The 18,763-nt window shown below is 41.0% G+C and overlaps 2 protein-coding genes across 2 annotated transcripts in view; both read left to right on the forward strand.

Moving 5' to 3' along the window:
• Positions 1 to 817: 817 nt before the first annotated feature.
• LOC108148462 lies at positions 818 to 4,265 on the forward strand. The gene is made up of 2 exons (XM_017275494.2): positions 818 to 1,003; positions 1,071 to 4,265. Exons 1-2 carry the CDS (start codon positions 818 to 820, stop codon positions 4,263 to 4,265), a joined length of 3,381 nt encoding a protein of 1,126 aa, XP_017130983.2.
• Positions 4,266 to 6,311: 2,046 nt separating this feature from the next.
• The window catches only part of LOC108148911 (dynein heavy chain 10, axonemal), a 40,347-nt gene continuing 27,895 nt past the window's right edge, over positions 6,312 to 18,763 (forward strand). The window contains exons 1-15 of the mRNA XM_017276227.2: positions 6,312 to 7,371; positions 8,581 to 8,633; positions 8,766 to 8,889; positions 9,697 to 9,803; positions 10,554 to 10,780; positions 11,635 to 11,765; positions 12,336 to 12,964; positions 13,423 to 13,613; positions 13,948 to 14,542; positions 14,632 to 14,938; positions 15,003 to 15,395; positions 15,499 to 16,381; positions 16,859 to 17,212; positions 17,275 to 17,566; positions 17,639 to 17,797. Coding sequence (XP_017131716.1) covers positions 6,789 to 7,371; positions 8,581 to 8,633; positions 8,766 to 8,889; positions 9,697 to 9,803; positions 10,554 to 10,780; positions 11,635 to 11,765; positions 12,336 to 12,964; positions 13,423 to 13,613; positions 13,948 to 14,542; positions 14,632 to 14,938; positions 15,003 to 15,395; positions 15,499 to 16,381; positions 16,859 to 17,212; positions 17,275 to 17,566; positions 17,639 to 17,797 — 5,028 coding nt within the window. The 5' untranslated portion in view covers positions 6,312 to 6,788. The remainder of the gene's footprint in view (positions 7,372 to 8,580; positions 8,634 to 8,765; positions 8,890 to 9,696; positions 9,804 to 10,553; positions 10,781 to 11,634; positions 11,766 to 12,335; positions 12,965 to 13,422; positions 13,614 to 13,947; positions 14,543 to 14,631; positions 14,939 to 15,002; positions 15,396 to 15,498; positions 16,382 to 16,858; positions 17,213 to 17,274; positions 17,567 to 17,638; positions 17,798 to 18,763) is intronic.

Consider the following 18,763-nt stretch of genomic DNA (forward strand, 5'->3'; position numbering starts at 1 on the left):
TCTCAATCCAATCTATATTAAGTATACGCACCGTTTGAACCATGCATTTTAATGATGTCTCCGTTGCCCTTGCTCGTCACCTAATCTTTCGCCCTGGCGAAACTCCTAGCCCCTAACCCACATCCCATCCTGCTGTGACGACGTAAATGTTCATTTATTTTAATTAGTATTGAGCTGGGTAGTCCTCGCACTGGCGGCTTCGATAGATCAAGGTAGCCAGGATGTGCCGTGCCTCACTGAGCCAATATCGCCAAACATTTTCTACACAAAGAGAAAAAAGAGGAGATGGGCGGATGGGGTTAATCCGACTAATTGAGATTTTTGTTAATATTGCTGTATTTATTTTGATAGCTTTTTATGCATTCCACGTAATTGTTATACAAAATCTAGGCAATTTAATGGAAAATCCAACTACAACAACACTTGCTCAAAAGAAATCTACATTATCACTTTACACCGCGACACCTAAAAAAAAATTAATAACCTTAATATCGATTGCTAAAAGAAAATATAATTCGTACACAATGGTGTATTCAAAACAATTTCTTTCAAGACCAAAATAAAAAGTTGTATTCTTAATTAAAATATTCATAATCAAATTTAGGTTTTATTTTTAAACATATTTTATGCCAGAATCCTATTGAGATATTTTTTATTTAAACTATGTGGCAGCCCTGTTATTTGAAAGGCATTGCACGTTTGCAATTTTTGGTAATTATCGATAAAACACATCGTTATCACGCCACAAGTGTCATCACTAAACAACTTAAAAGCACGTTTTTTAGAAGGTAAAAATACGCAATAAGATTTTTTAGCCATGGCAGAGCAGGAGAATAATCCAATTGAGCAGGAAAAAAACCAAGAGGATCATGATGAAAATATGCCTGAATCTGTGGATGATGTGCCATCTGCATTAGCAGCCCTTTCCTTGATCAGAATTGATGAGGACCAAATAGACCTTATGGATAACAATACTTCTGATAGTCAAACCTCATGGGAAACGGTGAGTTCTAGAGAGACAAATCTCGAAACTAAAAATGTATTTAACATTTATTAACGTATTTCACCAGATCGAGTTAACAGAGATATTTCAAAATTCTGAAGGCGCTATAGAGGATGTACCAACTACAGGCGATCTTTCGGCTCAGGAGAAGATTCCAGGCATCTGCGAGGAGAATAAGAACGATGTCCTAATTGTACAGAAAAGTACACCCACCAAATTGATCCAGGAGATTCCAGAGACTCCACCGATTGTGCCTGATCCCAAAGATGATTTTTTGGAGGAGATTTCTAAAGGAGCCTTAAAGGATATACCAACTTCAGGAGATCTTTCGACTCAGGAGAAGATTCCAGGCATCTGCGAGGAGGATAACGACGATGTCCCAATCGTACAGGGAGGTACACCCTTCAAATTGATTCAGGAGATTCCAAAGACTCCACCGATTGTGCCTAATCCCAACGAGAATTTTCTGGAGGAGATTTCTGAAGGCGCCATAGGGCATATACCAACTTCAGGAGATCTTACGACCCAGGAGAAGATTCCTGACATCCTTGAGAAGGATAACGACGATGTCCCAATATTGCAGAAAAGTACACCCTCCAAATTGAGCCAGGAGATTCCCGAGACTCCACCGATTGTGCCCAAAGAAGATTTTCTGGAGGAGATTTCTAAAGTCGCCTTAAGGGATATACCAACTTCAGGAGATCTTTCGACTCAGGAGAAGATTCCTGGCATCTGCGAGGAGGATAACGACGATGTCCCAATTGTACAGGGAGGTACACCCTTCAAATTGATTCAGGAGATTCCAAAGAATCCACCGATTGTGCCTAATCCCAACGAGAATTTTCTGGAGGAGATTTCTGAAGGCGCCATAGGGCATATACCAACTTCAGGAGATCTTACGACCCAGGAGAAGATTCCTGACATCCTTGAGAAGGATAACGACGATGTCCCAATATTGCAGAAAAGTACACCCTCCAAATTGAGCCAGGAGATTCCCGAGACTCCACCGATTGTGCCCAAAGAAGATTTTCTGGAGGAGATTTCTAAAGTCGCCTTAAGGGATATACCAACTTCAGGAGATCTTTCGACTCAGGAGAAGATTCCTGGCATCTGCGAGGAGGATAACGACGATGTCCCAATTGTACAGGGAGGTACACCCTTCAAATTGATTCAGGAGATTCCAAAGAATCCACCGATTGTGCCTAATCCCAATGAGAATTTTCTGGAGGAGATAACTGAAGGCGCCATAGGGCATATACCAACTTCAGGAGATCCTACGACCCAGGAGAAGATTCCTGACATCCTTGAGAAGGATAACGACGATGTCCCAATATTGCAGAAAAGTACACCCTCCAAATTGAGCCAGGAGATTCCCGAGACTCCACCGATTGTGCCCAAAGAAGATTTTCTGGAGGAGATTTCTAAAGTCGCCTTAAGGGATATACCAACTTCAGGAGATCTTTCGACTCAGGAGAAGATTCCTGGCATCTGCGAGGAGGATAACGACGATGTCCCAATTGTACAGGGAGGTACACCCTTCAAATTGATTCAGGAGATTCCAAAGACTCCACCGATTGTGCCTAAACCCAACGAGAATTTTCTGGAGGAGATTTCTGAAGGCGCCATAGGGCATATACCAACTTCAGGAGATCTTTCGACTCAGGAGAAGATTCCAGACATCCTTGAGAAGGATAGCGACGATGTCGCGATTTCGCAGAAAGGTACACACTTCAAATTGATCCAGGAGATTCCAGAGACTTCAGCGATTGTGCCCAAAGAAGATTTTCTGGAGGAGATTTCTAAATGCGTTTTGAGGGATATACCAACTTCAGGAGATCTTTCGGCTCAGGAGAAGATTCCAGACATCCTTGAGAAGGATAGCGACGATGTCGCAATTTCGCAGAAAGGTACACACTTCAAATTGATCCAGGAGATTCCAGAGACTTCAGCGATTGTGCCTAATACCAAAGAGGATTTTCTGGAGGAGATCACAGAACCAATAGCTTTTTCCTTAGGCGAAAAGGACATGATCGAAAAAAAACAAGAGGAGGAGCTCATTGAACTGCCTACTCCAGAGGTAAAAGAATCCTCCAATGGTATCTCCAGTGATCCCCTCTTGGAAAATATCCAAATTAACGATGATGTATACTACATACTAGGCGAAGATGGCACCGTTCACCAGGGGCAATTGCTTAAATTTCGAAAATCAAATAACTCATATGTAGCTGACGAGTACTACGTTCGCTATATTGGTGCAGGCAAAAAACCAGATGCCTGGGTGGACATACACCACATATCGGAAAAGGAGAAGGACTTTGGCGGACATTCGTCAACCAAGAAGATGAAGTTGACTAACCTTCAAAGCGAGCAAGATCTAAACATCAAGAAGAAAAAACAACAGGAAGCCAAGAATACGACAAAAAGGTACATTGAAAAAGTTCAATTTGGACGTTACGAGATTGAAACCTGGTACAGTAGTCCCTATCCTGGTAAATTCGGCAAGTTGCCAATCATTTACGTTTGTGAGTTCTGCCTGAAGTACATGAGCATGCGGAAGAGCTACGCCTATCATCTATACGACTGCAAGCAGAGGGCTCCGCCAGGATGCTTAATTTACCGAAAGAACGATATATTTATCTACGAGGTGGATGGCAACGAGAATACCCTCTACTGCCAGTTTCTTTGCCTCTTGTCCAAGCTTTTCCTGGAATACAAGGGCTTGTTCTACGATCCCGCTCCATTCTTTTTTTACATTATGTGTGTGAAGGAACAGGATGGCGAGCATATTGTGGGCTACTATGCCAGGGACAAGGACTCGGAGGAGAACTTCAATGTGGCCTGCCTGCTTGTCCTACCGCCATTCCAGCGAAAAGGCTATGGAAAGCTGTTGATCGCCTTGAGCTATGTGATCTCACGCAGGGAGGGCTTCATTGGCGGTCCAGAGAAGCCACTATCGTTTATGGGCCAACTTTGCTATCGCGGCTTTTGGGGCTACACCCTTCTCAAAGAGTTGAATAACCACGCCTTAACAGAGAAGATTACCCTCAAGGAACTCAGCGATTCGACCGGTTTCTTAAAGGAGGACATCATCTACGCGCTGCAGGTTATGAAAATGATCAAGTACTTTAAAGGCGCCAACGTCATTTGCACTATGCCCAGCATAATCGCAGCACGCCTCAAGCTGCCGCAGTTTAGCAAGCCCAGACTGGAACTTGATCCCAAATGCCTCGCATGGAAGGCGGACACCAACACCAAGGATTAATTTATAAATTTTTAAGACTTTCAGGAAAGAAAATATTATATTTTATTCTTAGTTTAACTGTATGCTGTCTGACAGCATTTGAAGCTATGATATATGTACACTTTTAGAAAATATTAATATCTTTTTTTTAAGGTTTTTGTCCCAAAAATACGACTAAAGTATATTATTACCAAAACGAGATTAATTTATTTTTTTAATCTTGTGACGTTTTTGGTAAAATCCATGTGCACTGCAAGTGTAAGACAATGTAATAACTACAAACTAAAACTATAAAGTTTCACATGTTTATATTTTGAGGTATATTTATATATATCAAACACTGAAAGCATTTAATAATGTATAATCAATAATTTTAAACTAAAGTTTCATATTTAATTGAAAAAATCACTATATGCTGCATCTGTAAGCTATCCGGATTGTCAAACACATGTATTTTTTTTTAATTTAACTATCGTTTTTTTTAGTTTGCGTACAAAATAATGAAAATTAATATCAATGTTTTTTTGTTTATAATTTGAACTTAAATGTTTTACATGCATAAAATTTATATAATATATGGCGATTAAAAAAACCCTCATAAGTTACAGCCACACGCATCAAAAATCTGATTGTCATACAAATGCATTTTTCAGAGACTTTTTTTTTTATTATAAAATAATTGTATTTGTCTGAATTTAATATTTTTTTTAAATTGTATACCCAATAAAGAATATTAAAAATTTTTTGGTTTATACACAATTTTAATAGACATTTTTCTTGGAAAACCGAATTACAGTTTTGATTTTTGCTGTGTACCTGAGACAGTCTATTAAAAAACACATTAGCCAGATAACGAATTTCCAAGGCAAATGAAAAGTAGTTAAATCTTAGAATTAATGAAAAATCAATTGACAACCCATGGACTTGATTTGTAAAGCACATTTGATCGGCAGCGAACTTTGATTGCGCAACCTTGCTGGCAGCAATGAGAATAGCAGAATGCAATTTGAGTGAAGTAATCAAGGCGGAGCTTTGGCGGCAGTCGGTTGTTAGGCAATTTCAAAGCTGGCAAAGTTGACTTTTGCACTTTTACTTAGCCCACAATCTCACTCCATTACGGCGTCCACTCACTTTGCCGTGTTGGCGGTGCCGAGTAAATATTTCCATTTATGGTCCTATATAGGTACTGAGGGGCTACTACTTGACCCGGAGACCAGTGCAACTGGCAACTGGGAAAGTCCCTGGCACGTTGCTAATGTGCATAGCCATTAAGTCAGGGCTGCGTGTTTTGTTTACGCAACGGCGTGAGCACCATAGCTTGGCAGGAGGTGCAGAGCTTCCAAGGGTTTCGTTCCTTCAACAATTGCTATTCGACTGTTGTTGAATGCATGATGCAAGTGTGGCTGACAGGTAACCAGCCACCGGGAAAGGGCAACAGAAAATTACATTAAATCGGCTGTAGTGGGTGTTACACTCAAGAAAAAAACCCCAGATTCATTGGTGAAAAAATGAATGAAAGGGAGCCAAGTTCGAAATCTGCTCGTTGTCTATATTTTCCGAGCAATAGTTCTTAAATTAAATAAGAACTCTACTCAAACCATGCCTGTTTTGTACTTAAAACAAGTAAAATTAAATTCATGGAAATTAATATAAATGGCCTAAAAAACTTATCAAAATTAGTAGATCCAAATTTCTTGTTCGTAAAGACACAACATTTTTGTATATACAAATTAAAGAACATCTCATGACTGGGATTAGAACCGGGTACCTCATGCTCTATAGATGGATGTCTGACTGAAGTGTTTTTTTTTTTTTTGTTTTAAGAACGAAATATACTGCACGTAAAAAGTTTTTTATTTCTCTGGCACATTTTATATTTATCAAAATATTTTTATTATTATTCCCATTCTTCTTTATTAATTTTCCCAGTGTAGTTGGGTGCTTTTTACCCTAACAACAACTAGTCAAGGCAACCAAACGCATAACCGGGGAAATGGAATCAAAACAAGCAACATAAACATTTTAAACAACGCCACTATTATTCGACGTCTTTAAACCAGAATCAAAGTAAACCTGCTGTATATTTTCGTCAGGAATATGGAAGTAGTGACTTTCATCAAACGTTGTTAACAAATTGTGTATACCTGTGTGGGCCAGTGGCAGCATTCGAAGGCGGCATTCATATTCGGTTTTTGGAGGGGCTGGCGTTGGAGTTGGCCATCGCGGTGGCTGCAGCCGCAACTGTTGTCCTGGGATACACAAAAGGATTTGCAGACGGCGCCCAACAGTAAATACGCTAGGCGGAAACGAAACCAGTTGAAATTGATTGAAAGAGCAACAAAAGCGGAAAGGTGGGTGCGAGCATCCAGAGAGAAGGTATCCTGGCAGGGGAAATCCTGCGAAATCAAGGCAAACGTTTGATGTGCAGCCGCGCGAAGACGCCGACGTGGCAGAAAGACAACCAAAAAAGAGAGCAAGTAAAGGACCCACGCCACCACCACCCACTTTGAAGGACCTATTCAAATAAGTGCTAGCCCAGCCACAATGTCGCAAACCCAATTCGAATCCGCGACGGGGAGTGTTGATGCCCCGCCCGAAACCTTCAGCAATGATGAGCCCCGCGTTGTCTGGCTAAAGACGATTATTTCCAATCTGCTGGGAGTTTTCGAGCCCAAGTATGTGAATGCCACCATGAACTCAAACATGTCCGCCGTGGACGCTTTCTTCCGACGACGCTATGAAACCCAAAACGATCTGGACTATGTGGTCCTCTTCGTTTGGCGCACCTTCTATGACAAGCTCATTGAAGAGGAGATAACGGTGCTAGAGGAGGTGCCACGCCCCCCGCCCACTGTGCCCGATAAGAAGGGCAAGGGCAAGAAGAAGGGCGGCGATGCCCGAATGGCCGGTGGCAAGTCCGCTGGAAAAGTTGCGGCAGGAGCCGCCGCAAAGGGACGCAAGAAGGCTGGACAGGATCAGGCGGCACCAGCCGTTGGTGGAGATCAGGAGCACGCAGAGGAGGCCAACACGGGTGGCGAAACCACGGATGCCGAGGTGGAGGGTGAACTGGAGGGCGAGGAGGAAGCAACAGTCGCCGGAAGCGGGAAGAGCTCAGCGCGGTCCCGACGTAAGTATAAACACTTATCATACAAAATACAACATATGTTGTATGGTTAGTGGTATAAATAAATTAGAGAATATACAACCAGATACCCGGTACTATAGCTTAATTTGGTTTATTTTAGTTGTAAAAGTTATACCATTTTTTTTTTATACCATTTTGAACACTTTAGAATTTTTGCTTAGATAATTCTATACTGTTTTAAAAATGTTTTCAATCATAAATCACAGTCACAAATCATAATCATAGTCAACAATTAACTCATCGTGCAATTTGAATCCACCATGGATTTTATATTACTGAATCATAAATCATTAAAAATTATTAAATATCCGAAATATCTTTTTATTCCGAAAACAACTATTGATTTTTAGATTAAGTCTTTAATTTGAATAAAACAAACATTTTAAGGTACTTAAAAACATTAATGAGAAGTCGTTATAGTTGGATCTAAATTAAATATGTTTATTTATTTAAATAGTAAAAGGAAGTAAGATGTTATGCTTACATTTTGTTGTTTGCATTTTATTTTAGATGCCTGCGAGTTGTTCCCTTCTTAGGTATTGTGCCTGGTTAAAGCATACAATTACTTTTCTTCTTCCCCAACCACATTATACAAATTCCTAATAATAAATAATACTTTCAGCCAGCTCAGATACTGAAAACGGTAAATATGATGATGCATTACGCGAGTTTCCTTTGTTTCTGTCAAAAAAGATTTTAATTTCAAAAGTTTTAGTTTTTCAGTTTTTTCCGCCTCCATTTCACCCGGTCTTCTCCATTCTGGCGATGCATAAATTTTTTAGCCCGCCCAACTTGATATCAAACGAAAATCTTGGCCCACACTTTGATTCGCGCCGCCCACTTCACATCATAAATATTTAAGGGCCTCATTTTCGTTTCGCCGGTCGGAAAATTCATTTCTTTTGTAACTTTTAATTTGAATCGCCTGGCCAGGCATCCAACTCATTTGATTTTCCATTGCCTGGTGCAAAGATAAGAGAAGAGCAAAGTTTCGCCGCCTCATTCATTGCATTTAAATGGAGGCGAGCACAATGCGAATTTCGCCTGCTGCACTTTGTTCCATCCCATCAATCTCAATCAGAATCGTAATCGCGGTGCTGCAGTCGCTTACTCGCTTTTGACACGCCCATTTTTGTGCCCCCTAACTAATGCACTTTTCCCTTCCTAAAACCCCTAAATTCCCACTCAAAGGATCCAAGAAAAAGAAGAAACCCAGCTATGTCCCCGTCTACGTGGAAGTGAAGGTGAGCATTTGTTTGAACGAACCCTAATTGAAAGGCACAAGGAAGGGTGTGCAAATTAAAAATGACTTACTACCCTTTAAACCCGATGTGATAACAACTAAAACTAGTAAGTAAAGTTGCAAACAATTACAGAAACTGGTACCAGCGTACGTTAAGACGCCACAAATACACTGCCACTTCGGGAGGATGGAGTCTGAGGATCTGGACCCAAATATAAAATACACATACATATTGCGGAAGAACAGGAGAGAGATACGTGAGTAGAACCATAAAAGAATTAAAATTAACAAACAACAAACAACACCCATAAATAGAAATAAAAGCCTACAAGTAGCTTTTCGATATAAACAAAATTCAAAATAAAATTCTTAAACATATTGCGAATAGAATAAAGATATGTGGGTGGAATACTTAATAAAAATATTACTTGAAAAATAAATACCAAAAATAGGTGTCCCAATATACACATTGCGGGAGAACAGTAGAGATTTCCCTGTGCACTAAAAACATTGTTCAGTTGAGAAAAAATGTTTTTTATAAAAAAAAATACACTTATTAGGCGCACTTAAATGTATACATTCGAATATACAAATAAAATAAAAATTTCAAAATAAACAATATTTATTATGAAAATCAAATTAATAAATGAGTATTTAATAAATATTGGAATATATATATTTTAAAAAGCTTAAGAGTTTGTTTTATGACAAAACATTTTTTTTCAACTGAATAATAGTATAAGTATTAATTTGTAAAAATAAGTTAAGAGATAAGCTGTTAGAAAATATTAATTTAATAGTTACAATAGTAAACTATCAATTTCATATTTCTTGATCATTTATTTCTCAATTTAGCTATGCTATTATTTTGAAAAATTCTCCAAAAACACATTTTATAATAGTTTTTTTAATAAATTTAATAAATAGTTTTCAATAAATCAAAAATTTCTTAACCCATAACTTTCTAAAATTAATATCACGTTATTTTGTTCTTGATGTCCTTTAATCTATTATTTTCGTCATCCCTACAATTTGTAAACTTTAATGTCCTTTCTCAATTTCAGCCTGGTTCGATGAGATACCGGCTTGCTTCGCCCAAATGCCGCTTTACTTTCTGATAGGCACTGTCCGTGGGTCACTCATCAATTCGCTGCGCGATGACTTGAACTTGGTAAGCCGACGGAGCTCCGGAGCTCAAAACTCCGAGCTACCGCACATACCTTCCGCCGTAATCGGACATTAAAAGACGCATCACCACACCAAAATCACTCAAATTTGCACCCGATTCGCTCATTTCACACACCATAAAACGTTGTTCAATCAATCAGGGACTTTAAGAGCCGATTCTTCATTGTTTCAAGCCTTCGTCGTTGTCCTTTCGTCCTGCTGGCCGTTCGCTCTCCGACCGCAAAACAAAATGTTGTGACGAATTGTAATTAATTCCCGAAACAAGGCAGTCATCTATCAAAATGCCCGCTGTGCCGCAAGATTTTTCCGCTCGACTGCACCACTTGTTCTTCGAGTTGAGAGGATTTTGGGTGGTTTGAATGGGTGGATGGTTTGAATGGGTGGTTCCATCACGCCTACTGAACCGAGCCTTAAGCGTTGACCGCCAACGCAAATTGCTTCATCATAGCTCCGCAAAACGGGCTGCGGTTTCCATTAGGCTCTGCCACCCAAGACTTTCGGCCTTGCGAATTCTGCGGTCCACAAAATTCGAAAGAGAAATGGGCACTGCTGGCCCCCTAATATTAGCTTTTGCATGAAAATAAATTGGAAAATTGTTGCCAGGAGAATCGGTTTTTTGCGGGAGGGCGAATCAATTAGAAAGTCCTACCATCCTGCAGACCGCACTCCATCTTTGATTCCATTCGCCATTCTCGATTCTCCATTGTACATGTGCATTTGTTTTTCTACCCAGGTCTACAAGAGCGCCATTCAATTTCAATTTCGCGAACCGACCACTGCGGATGGCCAGCAAATGGACAGTTATGAAGGGCAGCAAAACGGAGCAGGAGCGTCCAGAGAAGCCGGAGGAGGAGGCGATGCCGGCGAGGATATATCCAGCGAGGCCAAGGAATCGGGACCGGGTCTATTGGAGCTATCCAAACCATCGGAATTTCGTTTGAGAGCACTTAAACAACAAAAGTATTTAACTTTTAACAAAGGCACAGAGTGCGGCATTCGCTGCTCCGCTGGGCAAAAATCAGGGTCCCGGGTTTATTGGTTTCCAGGCTGGAGTTGAGTGAAGTGGAGTGGAGCAGTGACTGTAGCTCCGATTGTGAATACCACTGGGTTGGCCTTCTTTCAGCCCATTTCTGGGGAAGCCTCTGTTTTTTTTTTTTTTTTTTGGTGCAAATTTTTCTGTTTGCCTTTGTTTTGCGCTTATCGCCGGTTACCATCGGCCACACAGTTGCCTTTTTTTTCTGCACAGAACCCTTTTCGCACATAAATTACAGCGCATCCGATAAGAAATTTTTATTTTTAATCGGATTTCATGGTACCATCAACGGAACGGCGCCGTTCTCCGTTGTCTTCTGGCCATTTTCCATTTGTTTGGCAGGCGGGCATTTATGGCACATCCTGGCGCGCCTCGCCTCATTCATCCTTGCATTGGCCTTTCATTGCCGTGCCGCCGCCTCGCGAATGCCACTTGACCGCCACAGTTAAATTTCTCCCCTTTCATTTTGGGTAGCCTATTTTTTTTTTTTTTTTGTTAACCAGGGAGATTAAAAAATGCCAACGCAGGGGGATTCCACATCCAGCATTCAGCATCCAGAATCCGGAGTTGGGTTCATGTCCATGTCCCTGTCCATGTCCAGCGGAGAAGCCTTTGTTAAGCTTTGTTTTCGGGCCGTTCTTGCATTTGTTGCTCATTTTGCTTATCAGCGAGCAGCCTTTCATCAGGCTTTGTGTTAATTTTGCATACTGCTGGGCGGCCCGTTAATTGTGTTTGTTTGTTTGTTTGTTTATTTGCCACTCCTTCCGATCCTTTACTGCAGGAAGAGAAAGGAGCAGGAGGCGGCGGCCAAAAAGGCGAAGGCCAAGAAACCGGACACGGAACCCACGGAAGAAGACGAAGAAAGCGACGCCCACAAAATCGAGGCACAACTGTCGTCCTCCGAGGAAGAAGGTAAGTAGATACTCCTTGCTAAGGCCAATAAACTTTTATCGGTTTGAAGTATTTTTTGGTTAGAAGAATATTCAATTATTTAGCTGTTATTGCCATCGGGACGAATGTACTTTGTTGACTTAATAAAATGTATTGAAATTAAGTCCCCATTGCTTACATTATTATTAAAAAATATATGTTGGGATAAAACGTGTGATAAAACTTTGTTGAGTCAAATATTATCGTATATCATATTATGTTCTATTTTAGAAATAATTTTTAAAACCAACGATCGGGAATAGTTTTAACTTAATAAAATTATGTGCTTATGTTTTTATTTTAAGAAAGTACATATCATAATTGTACATTTAAACTAAAAAACGTTAAATGTTTTTAAATTGTCTTATTATTAATTCTATAACCCCATATATAGTTTTGTTTTTTAAATAATTGGGAAAATATATATCATGTATATTTTATGATTTTAGTAAATGCTTATTATATTATATTTTCCTGAATAAATATATCTATGTTAAATAATTTAATTTACTCAAGAAAATTAAAGTTTACTTACACGATATTCCTCTTTAGTGGAAGTGAAGGTTGAAAAGCTGACGATTGGCCAACGTTGGGAGAAGATGGTCAGTGAGACGAAGGCCAAAGTGGAGGCGGAGCACGCGGCCGAGGAGGCCACGCCCCCGCGAATCACGCCCATTCAGAGGCGCCTGCTGAAGGAAATCGAGGAGTTCCAGAAAGAAATCACCTGGACCATCAACCACATTGTCTGGGCCTTCAGTCTGCCCTCATCGTACATTCTGCCTGGTCAAGAGGAGACCGAGTTCGAGGATGCCATTATCCGGGTACCAGTGGACCCGAAAAGACTGGACCTGGTGATCACCTACAGCCAACAGCAGTTGGAGGAAGTAGTCGACGGTTGGATTAAGTACTTGAAGAAGACGATGAAGACGCTGACGGATGCCAAACTGGATGATTTTACGCCGATGGCCGAACATCGTTATTGGCACAAGATGGAGGTGGAGCTCTACGGCACATTGGAGCAGTTGAAAACCGAATTTGTGGTGGCTGTTCTGCAACGACTGGTCGATGACAAGTCACCGGTTTTGGCCGAGTGGAATGCCGTTCTGGAGAAAACAGAAGCTCGCTTCAGATTGGCCAAGGAGAACTCAGACTATTTGGGTACCATTACAGACTACCTGGAGGTAAGTATAACATTTTGGTGCTGTAAAACAAATATTTTTAAAACAAAAGGTATTGAATCAACAAAGTATCATGTACTTACTTCTTTATTAGTCCTCAAAAGGTTTTAAACTATTAAATGGTTGATTTTGGTAATAATGGCACACACCACCAGCTTTCTTAACAACTATTTAAAAACGATTGCTCGTTTCTTTTTTGAAAATAAGTTTTAACCGGATATAACGGTGATCAAAAGTAAAAATGCTCAAGTGTAAACAACATTTTTGAACATGGTGGCAACTCTAATGGCGCAAGTTGCTTTTGGAACTACTGGTTCACCACAGAGCGAGTTCTTTTTGTAACCAAATCTTTACAGGCAACAAGTTTTTGTTGCTTTCTTCGTAAATTTTCTTGTTATAAATCGTTTAATCAAGTAAAATGCATAGAAAGACTAATTGTTTTCGTTTTCTTACCTTACCAGAAAGTGCGCAGCTATGAGAGCTTCAAAATGGTGGTGCTCCAGATCCCCAACATAATGGTTGGACTGCGCCACATCTGGACCATGTCCAGCCACTTTTGCCGTGATCCCGAGATGCAGGTCCTGCTCTGCCAGATCTCGAATGTGTTCGTCCAGAAGGTGAAGAGCATCATCAATTTCGAGAACATATTCAAGTAAGTGAATGCAATGCCAAATGCAGCGAGAAACTTTTATTTGTGAATCTACTAGAGATGCGCACGTGTGTGAGATGTGCGTGACAAATCATATACGATATGTATCGCATAAATGTAAATGACTTGTCAGGAATTTTTACACACTCTTTATATTAACAGTAAACTGTTAATATATGTATATTCTTCAATTTTATCACATAAATTGTATTATTAATTTTGTTGTTACATATAAAATTAAAAACATTTCTCTTATAGTCATGTTTATATTCGATGTTTTATAAGTTAATTGATTCGTTAAGTATTCTCTAAACTAAATTGGCTCCCCCATTGGCAGGTTCTCAGCGACCTACACCTACGACACGGCCACAAACTGCGCCAATCTGCTGCGCTGCTGGAAGCAGGCCTACAAGCTCAGCCGCCAGCACATCGAGGATTCTGGGGCCGGATCCCGCTGGGAGTTCGATAGCGTGGCACTCTTTAATGAGGTCAACCACATCCATCGCGTGGCCGTGGACATTGCGTATGTGGGCAGAGTGTTTGTCCAGTACGAGAATCTGTTTGGACATCGGCTGAAGGCCTGCATTGCGGATCCCTCGATTGTGGACAACCTGATGCGCAAGGTGTATCGCATGCTAGACGATCTGATCAAGAGCGTCGACTATGACATGTTCAGGCCGGGAAATTGGGAAAACTGGGAGTACTCACTGGAGATGTTCAACAAGCGACTGGACAACGTGGAGAACGAGGCCAAGAATGTGATCGACCAGAGCATAAACTCGCTGCTATCTTCGGAGAAGGGTCTGGACCTGGTCGTCAATGCCATGAATATTGATACGAGAGCTGGCCTCCAGGAGTTTGTGTCCACCAAACATGAGAACCTGCTGCGCTTCTTTGTCACGGAGATAAATGCTGTAGAACGCGTTTTCACGGTAGGTTTGTTATAAACTAGTTTTAGGGAATAGCTACATAGGAATCTCACAATCAATTTAATATATTTTTTAACCTTTTCTACCCCCAGAAATTAAAAAAATCACCGCCCATGGCCAAGCACCAGCCGGCCAAAATAAGTGCCATATTCTGGGCTCGGTTGCTTGGCAAGAAACTGAAGACCTCGGTGCTGGCATTCAAGAAAGTGGAGGATGAGCCGGCGATCAAGAACAGCTTCCTGAAGCGCAGTTCTTTTAAGCAGTACTTCGAGCTGATGACCGTAATGTTCCAGTTTGAAAAGGTGCTCTTCGAGAACTTCATACAGAATGCCACGTACTTGGTGAACACCACGAACCGTTCGACCGTCCTGAGGATTCGCATATGCAAGGACACCACAAGTAGGATTAAATCCATATAGAATGTTATTGACATCTTAAAGCAAATTAACCTTTATCTTTGCAGTGTCCTATATTTCGGATGCCGTTCAAACCCTGAAGGCCAAGCCCCGGGAACTGCAAATGAGCAGTTCCAGGCGCATGTCTCCCACGAAATCAAGTCTAATGCCTGTGCAGTCGGAAGCTTTTAGTGCCTACAGTTTGGCCGAGTCGGCGGGAACGGATCAAAGCACCTCGTCAGAAGATGAAGCCTTGGTGGTGGGCGACACATCCCAAAAGAAGCTCATGTGCCGCATAAACCGGTTGACCGTGCTGGTGGCCATGATCATGTGGATGGTTAGTAATACGCGAAAAGCCAATGTTCAATTGCAGAATTGCACGGCCTTTATTCAAATGGTCAAGGAAAAGAAGCCCAAGGATGTCACAGCCATGGATAAGCACTGTGTAAGGACCTGCGAATGTAAGTAATTAAAATTATTATATATTAACACTAAATTTTGTAAATTATTTTAACTCACTGATTTTATACGGATGTCGAATTCAATTGTCCATTTATTTTACAGTGCTGCAGCGCGCCGAGTCCCAGTATCTGCTGCCCATTTGGCGCGAATTGGTGGAGGACAAGACCCTCATCGAGTATGACATGGACTTTGTGGTCAATTTAAAACGCGATGTCTTCGATGTCCTTTTCGAGGCTCAACAATTCGAGCACCTGGGCTTCACACTACCCGCTGTTCTGCGCACGGCAATAATGAAGAAAGACCTGCTCTTCAAGGACTACGAAAGGATGACGGAGGTGATCGATAAGTACAGGGCCATCATCAGCAACCTATCCATGTCCGAGGTGATCTTCCTGCGTGGCCACATCTACGACACCGAGCTCTTTATTCAAATGGGCGTGGGCCGATACACCTGGACATCCTTTAACATAGGCAAATTCTGTGATCAAATCAACTCGCAGCTGCGAAAGCTGACCTCCATAGTATCCCAAATCAATTTCATTCGCCTGGACCTGCGGTCTCGCATCGATATGATAAGGAATTTCAACCTGTTCAACCTTGATGACGAACTAAAGGCTGAGAAAAGATCTTCGTCAGACGACAGTGCCAGGTCGTCTGGCGTGCAAGATGCACGGAAGCCGTCCCAAAGGTTCAAATCGGTCACTGGCGAAACTGTGACCATGTTCACAGTGGAAAAAGAGGTGCCTGCGGAACAGAAGGCGGAGCAAATCTGTGGCTCTGGCATATATCCTTGTCAGGGATATTTTGAACTTCTGGAGGCATCGCGCAATCGAAAGGCGGCCCAGATGAAGAAGCTTTACGATTCCCTGGGTCCCGTACTGATCAAGTTGGAGAGCTTAGTGCTGGGCACTTTTTCGGGCAGATCAGACCGTATGAAAACCTACTACGAGTACTGGGAAGAGGAGACTTTCAAGTGCATTGTTGAGTAAGCTCTGATTGTAACTTAACAGTTTGTCTTCGTTTAATAATTTTGAAGTAAACTATCCATAGTGCGTCCTTAAAATGTCGAGTTGATCAGCACAAATTTGACAAAGATATGGTCATTGAATGAAAATAATTCATTGCGTATCGAATTTTAAATTAAATGGAAAAAAATAAATTTTAATTGTCTACCTTATATGTCAAATTCATTATTTTTTTAATATTAAAAAAAAAAAAGATTTGTTCATGGAGTAGTTAACCTAATTCTATATATTTATTTTATGATTCAGCTCAATCAGAGAAATGAGTTTTATAGCTCTATTTTACATAACTAATCGACATTTTGTCATACAAAATATTAATATAAGTACTGTTAGAAAATGGATCAATATATTTTTAACATTTTTCTTTTAAATGTTGCTGCAACTGTTTTTTTTTTCGTTTTTGAGATATGTATGTTAATAATAATTCCCTCTTGCAGCATGACATATCAAAATCTGAAGTGCTATATCAACCGTCTGCTATCGAATAAACCCATGTTTGAGGTGAATGCTGTGCTCCTGATGTCAGAGATTGTTCTGGAACCTTCAGTGCAGGAGCTGCAAAATACCATTGTGACCGCCACGAAGGACTATATCTCAAGGCTGAGAATCTTTACGCGCTGGATGACTGGGACCTGTATCGCCTGTCCTCTCGTGGAAATGGGTAAACAGTTTAAGTACAACTATACCTACTATGAGGACGTTATCCAGATCAGATCGATTGTGGATCTGGTCATAAACATTCACGATTTGGCTGTTCGAGTGGCCAACGAAGCAAGAGGTTTCGTATCGCAGTAAGTATGCTTCACTCTTAAAGGGGAACGATGAACAAATTAATGCAATTTCACACCGAAAGATTCCGCAAGTACTTCAATCTGTGGGCCTTTGAGAAGAGCTTCATCTGCCAGAAATTCCTGGAGAAGCAGGTGACGCTCATCGAAATCGATGAGAAATTTACATTTTACTCGTCCATTGTGGAAACGCTGGCCAACACGCGCAAGTACCAGGACATCAAGTGTGTGCGCATAAATTTGCAGCCCCTGCTGGAGAGCATAACGCAACATGCCAAGGATTGGTGCACCACACTGGGCGAAGAGCTGTTGCGCCATGTCAACGACAACATGAGGGCAATGCGAAACGAAATCAAAGTGAGTCTCGGTCTCGGGTAGATATTCCTCCCCCCAAAAACATTTCCACTAATCTGTGCAAATCTGTGGCAGACCCTCGGCCTGAATCTCAACAAGACGACACGCGAACTGGAGGACTTCAAACTGGTCATGACCACCATTGCCACGATTCAGTCGACGACGCTGTCTAACGAGCAGAAAATACACGAAATGCAAGAGACCTTCACCATCCTCAGTGAGCATAAAATTATGGTAAGAATCGTCTTAAATATTCCTGTAGATGTTGCTGATTTTGTTCAGTTTCCCCGCTCATTTTTATGCTCTCGCTGGGTAACAGAGACAATCTCGAGTCTATAAAGTATATATATTCTTCACTAGTCTGTTTCTACGCCAACTAGTCTCTCTCAATTTTAAACTTCTTCAATAGTAAACGAACAAAATTATAACTTCGCTGTTTTTTAAATTATACAAACGTATTATATTACGGACTTTATTTTACAAGAATCGAAAAATTCATTGGAAAAAAGACAAAGCTTCACTGTTTTTTGCATAAAAATCCAAATAATTCGTTTATTATAATATTTTATTTTTGTATTAGCTGCAAGGGTATGAAAATTTCGACTTTTCAAAGCTAGCTTATTTTCTTTTTTATCCTAATTCAATTCTTTTAATAGCTATTCCCCGTTTAATGAAAGTTGCTTAAGTCTGCCAACCATGGCTCGCTTATTTGTGTATTCAAATGAGCAGCTTTACGAAAAATCCCATCGAAACCACAGTCGAGCTGGACTGAGGCTACTGCCACTGTTTCTATTTCTGTTTACATATGCATATTTGGCGGTCGGTCTGGCCAGGACCATTTTGGAAATGGCTTTCCGTTTTTTGGCGCAACCACCGCACAAATGGTTACGTAAATGCAGCTGCAGCAGCAACAGGACTATCCGGACCACAGTCCATAGTCCACAGTCTAGATTAGGAGCCTGGCCAATGCTGCGTATCCGAATCTGTGTCTGTGTACTGCCCATTTTGGGATCCGTCCGCCTCGCTTCGTTTCGGTCCGTTCATTTATTGATGGCATTCCGTTGCGGCGGCGACGACGCTTAGCTTTGGCCAGACAAAACGGAATTAACTTGCATTTTATATAAATTAATGAACGAATGAATGCATACTCCCGGACTCAGAGTCAGGCACTGAGTAATATATAAACAGCAATGGTAAAAA

This window comes from Drosophila elegans, unplaced genomic scaffold (genome assembly GCF_018152505.1).
Source record: "Drosophila elegans isolate 14027-0461.03 unplaced genomic scaffold, ASM1815250v1 contig_476, whole genome shotgun sequence".
Lineage (NCBI taxonomy): Eukaryota > Metazoa > Arthropoda > Insecta > Diptera > Drosophilidae > Drosophila > Drosophila elegans.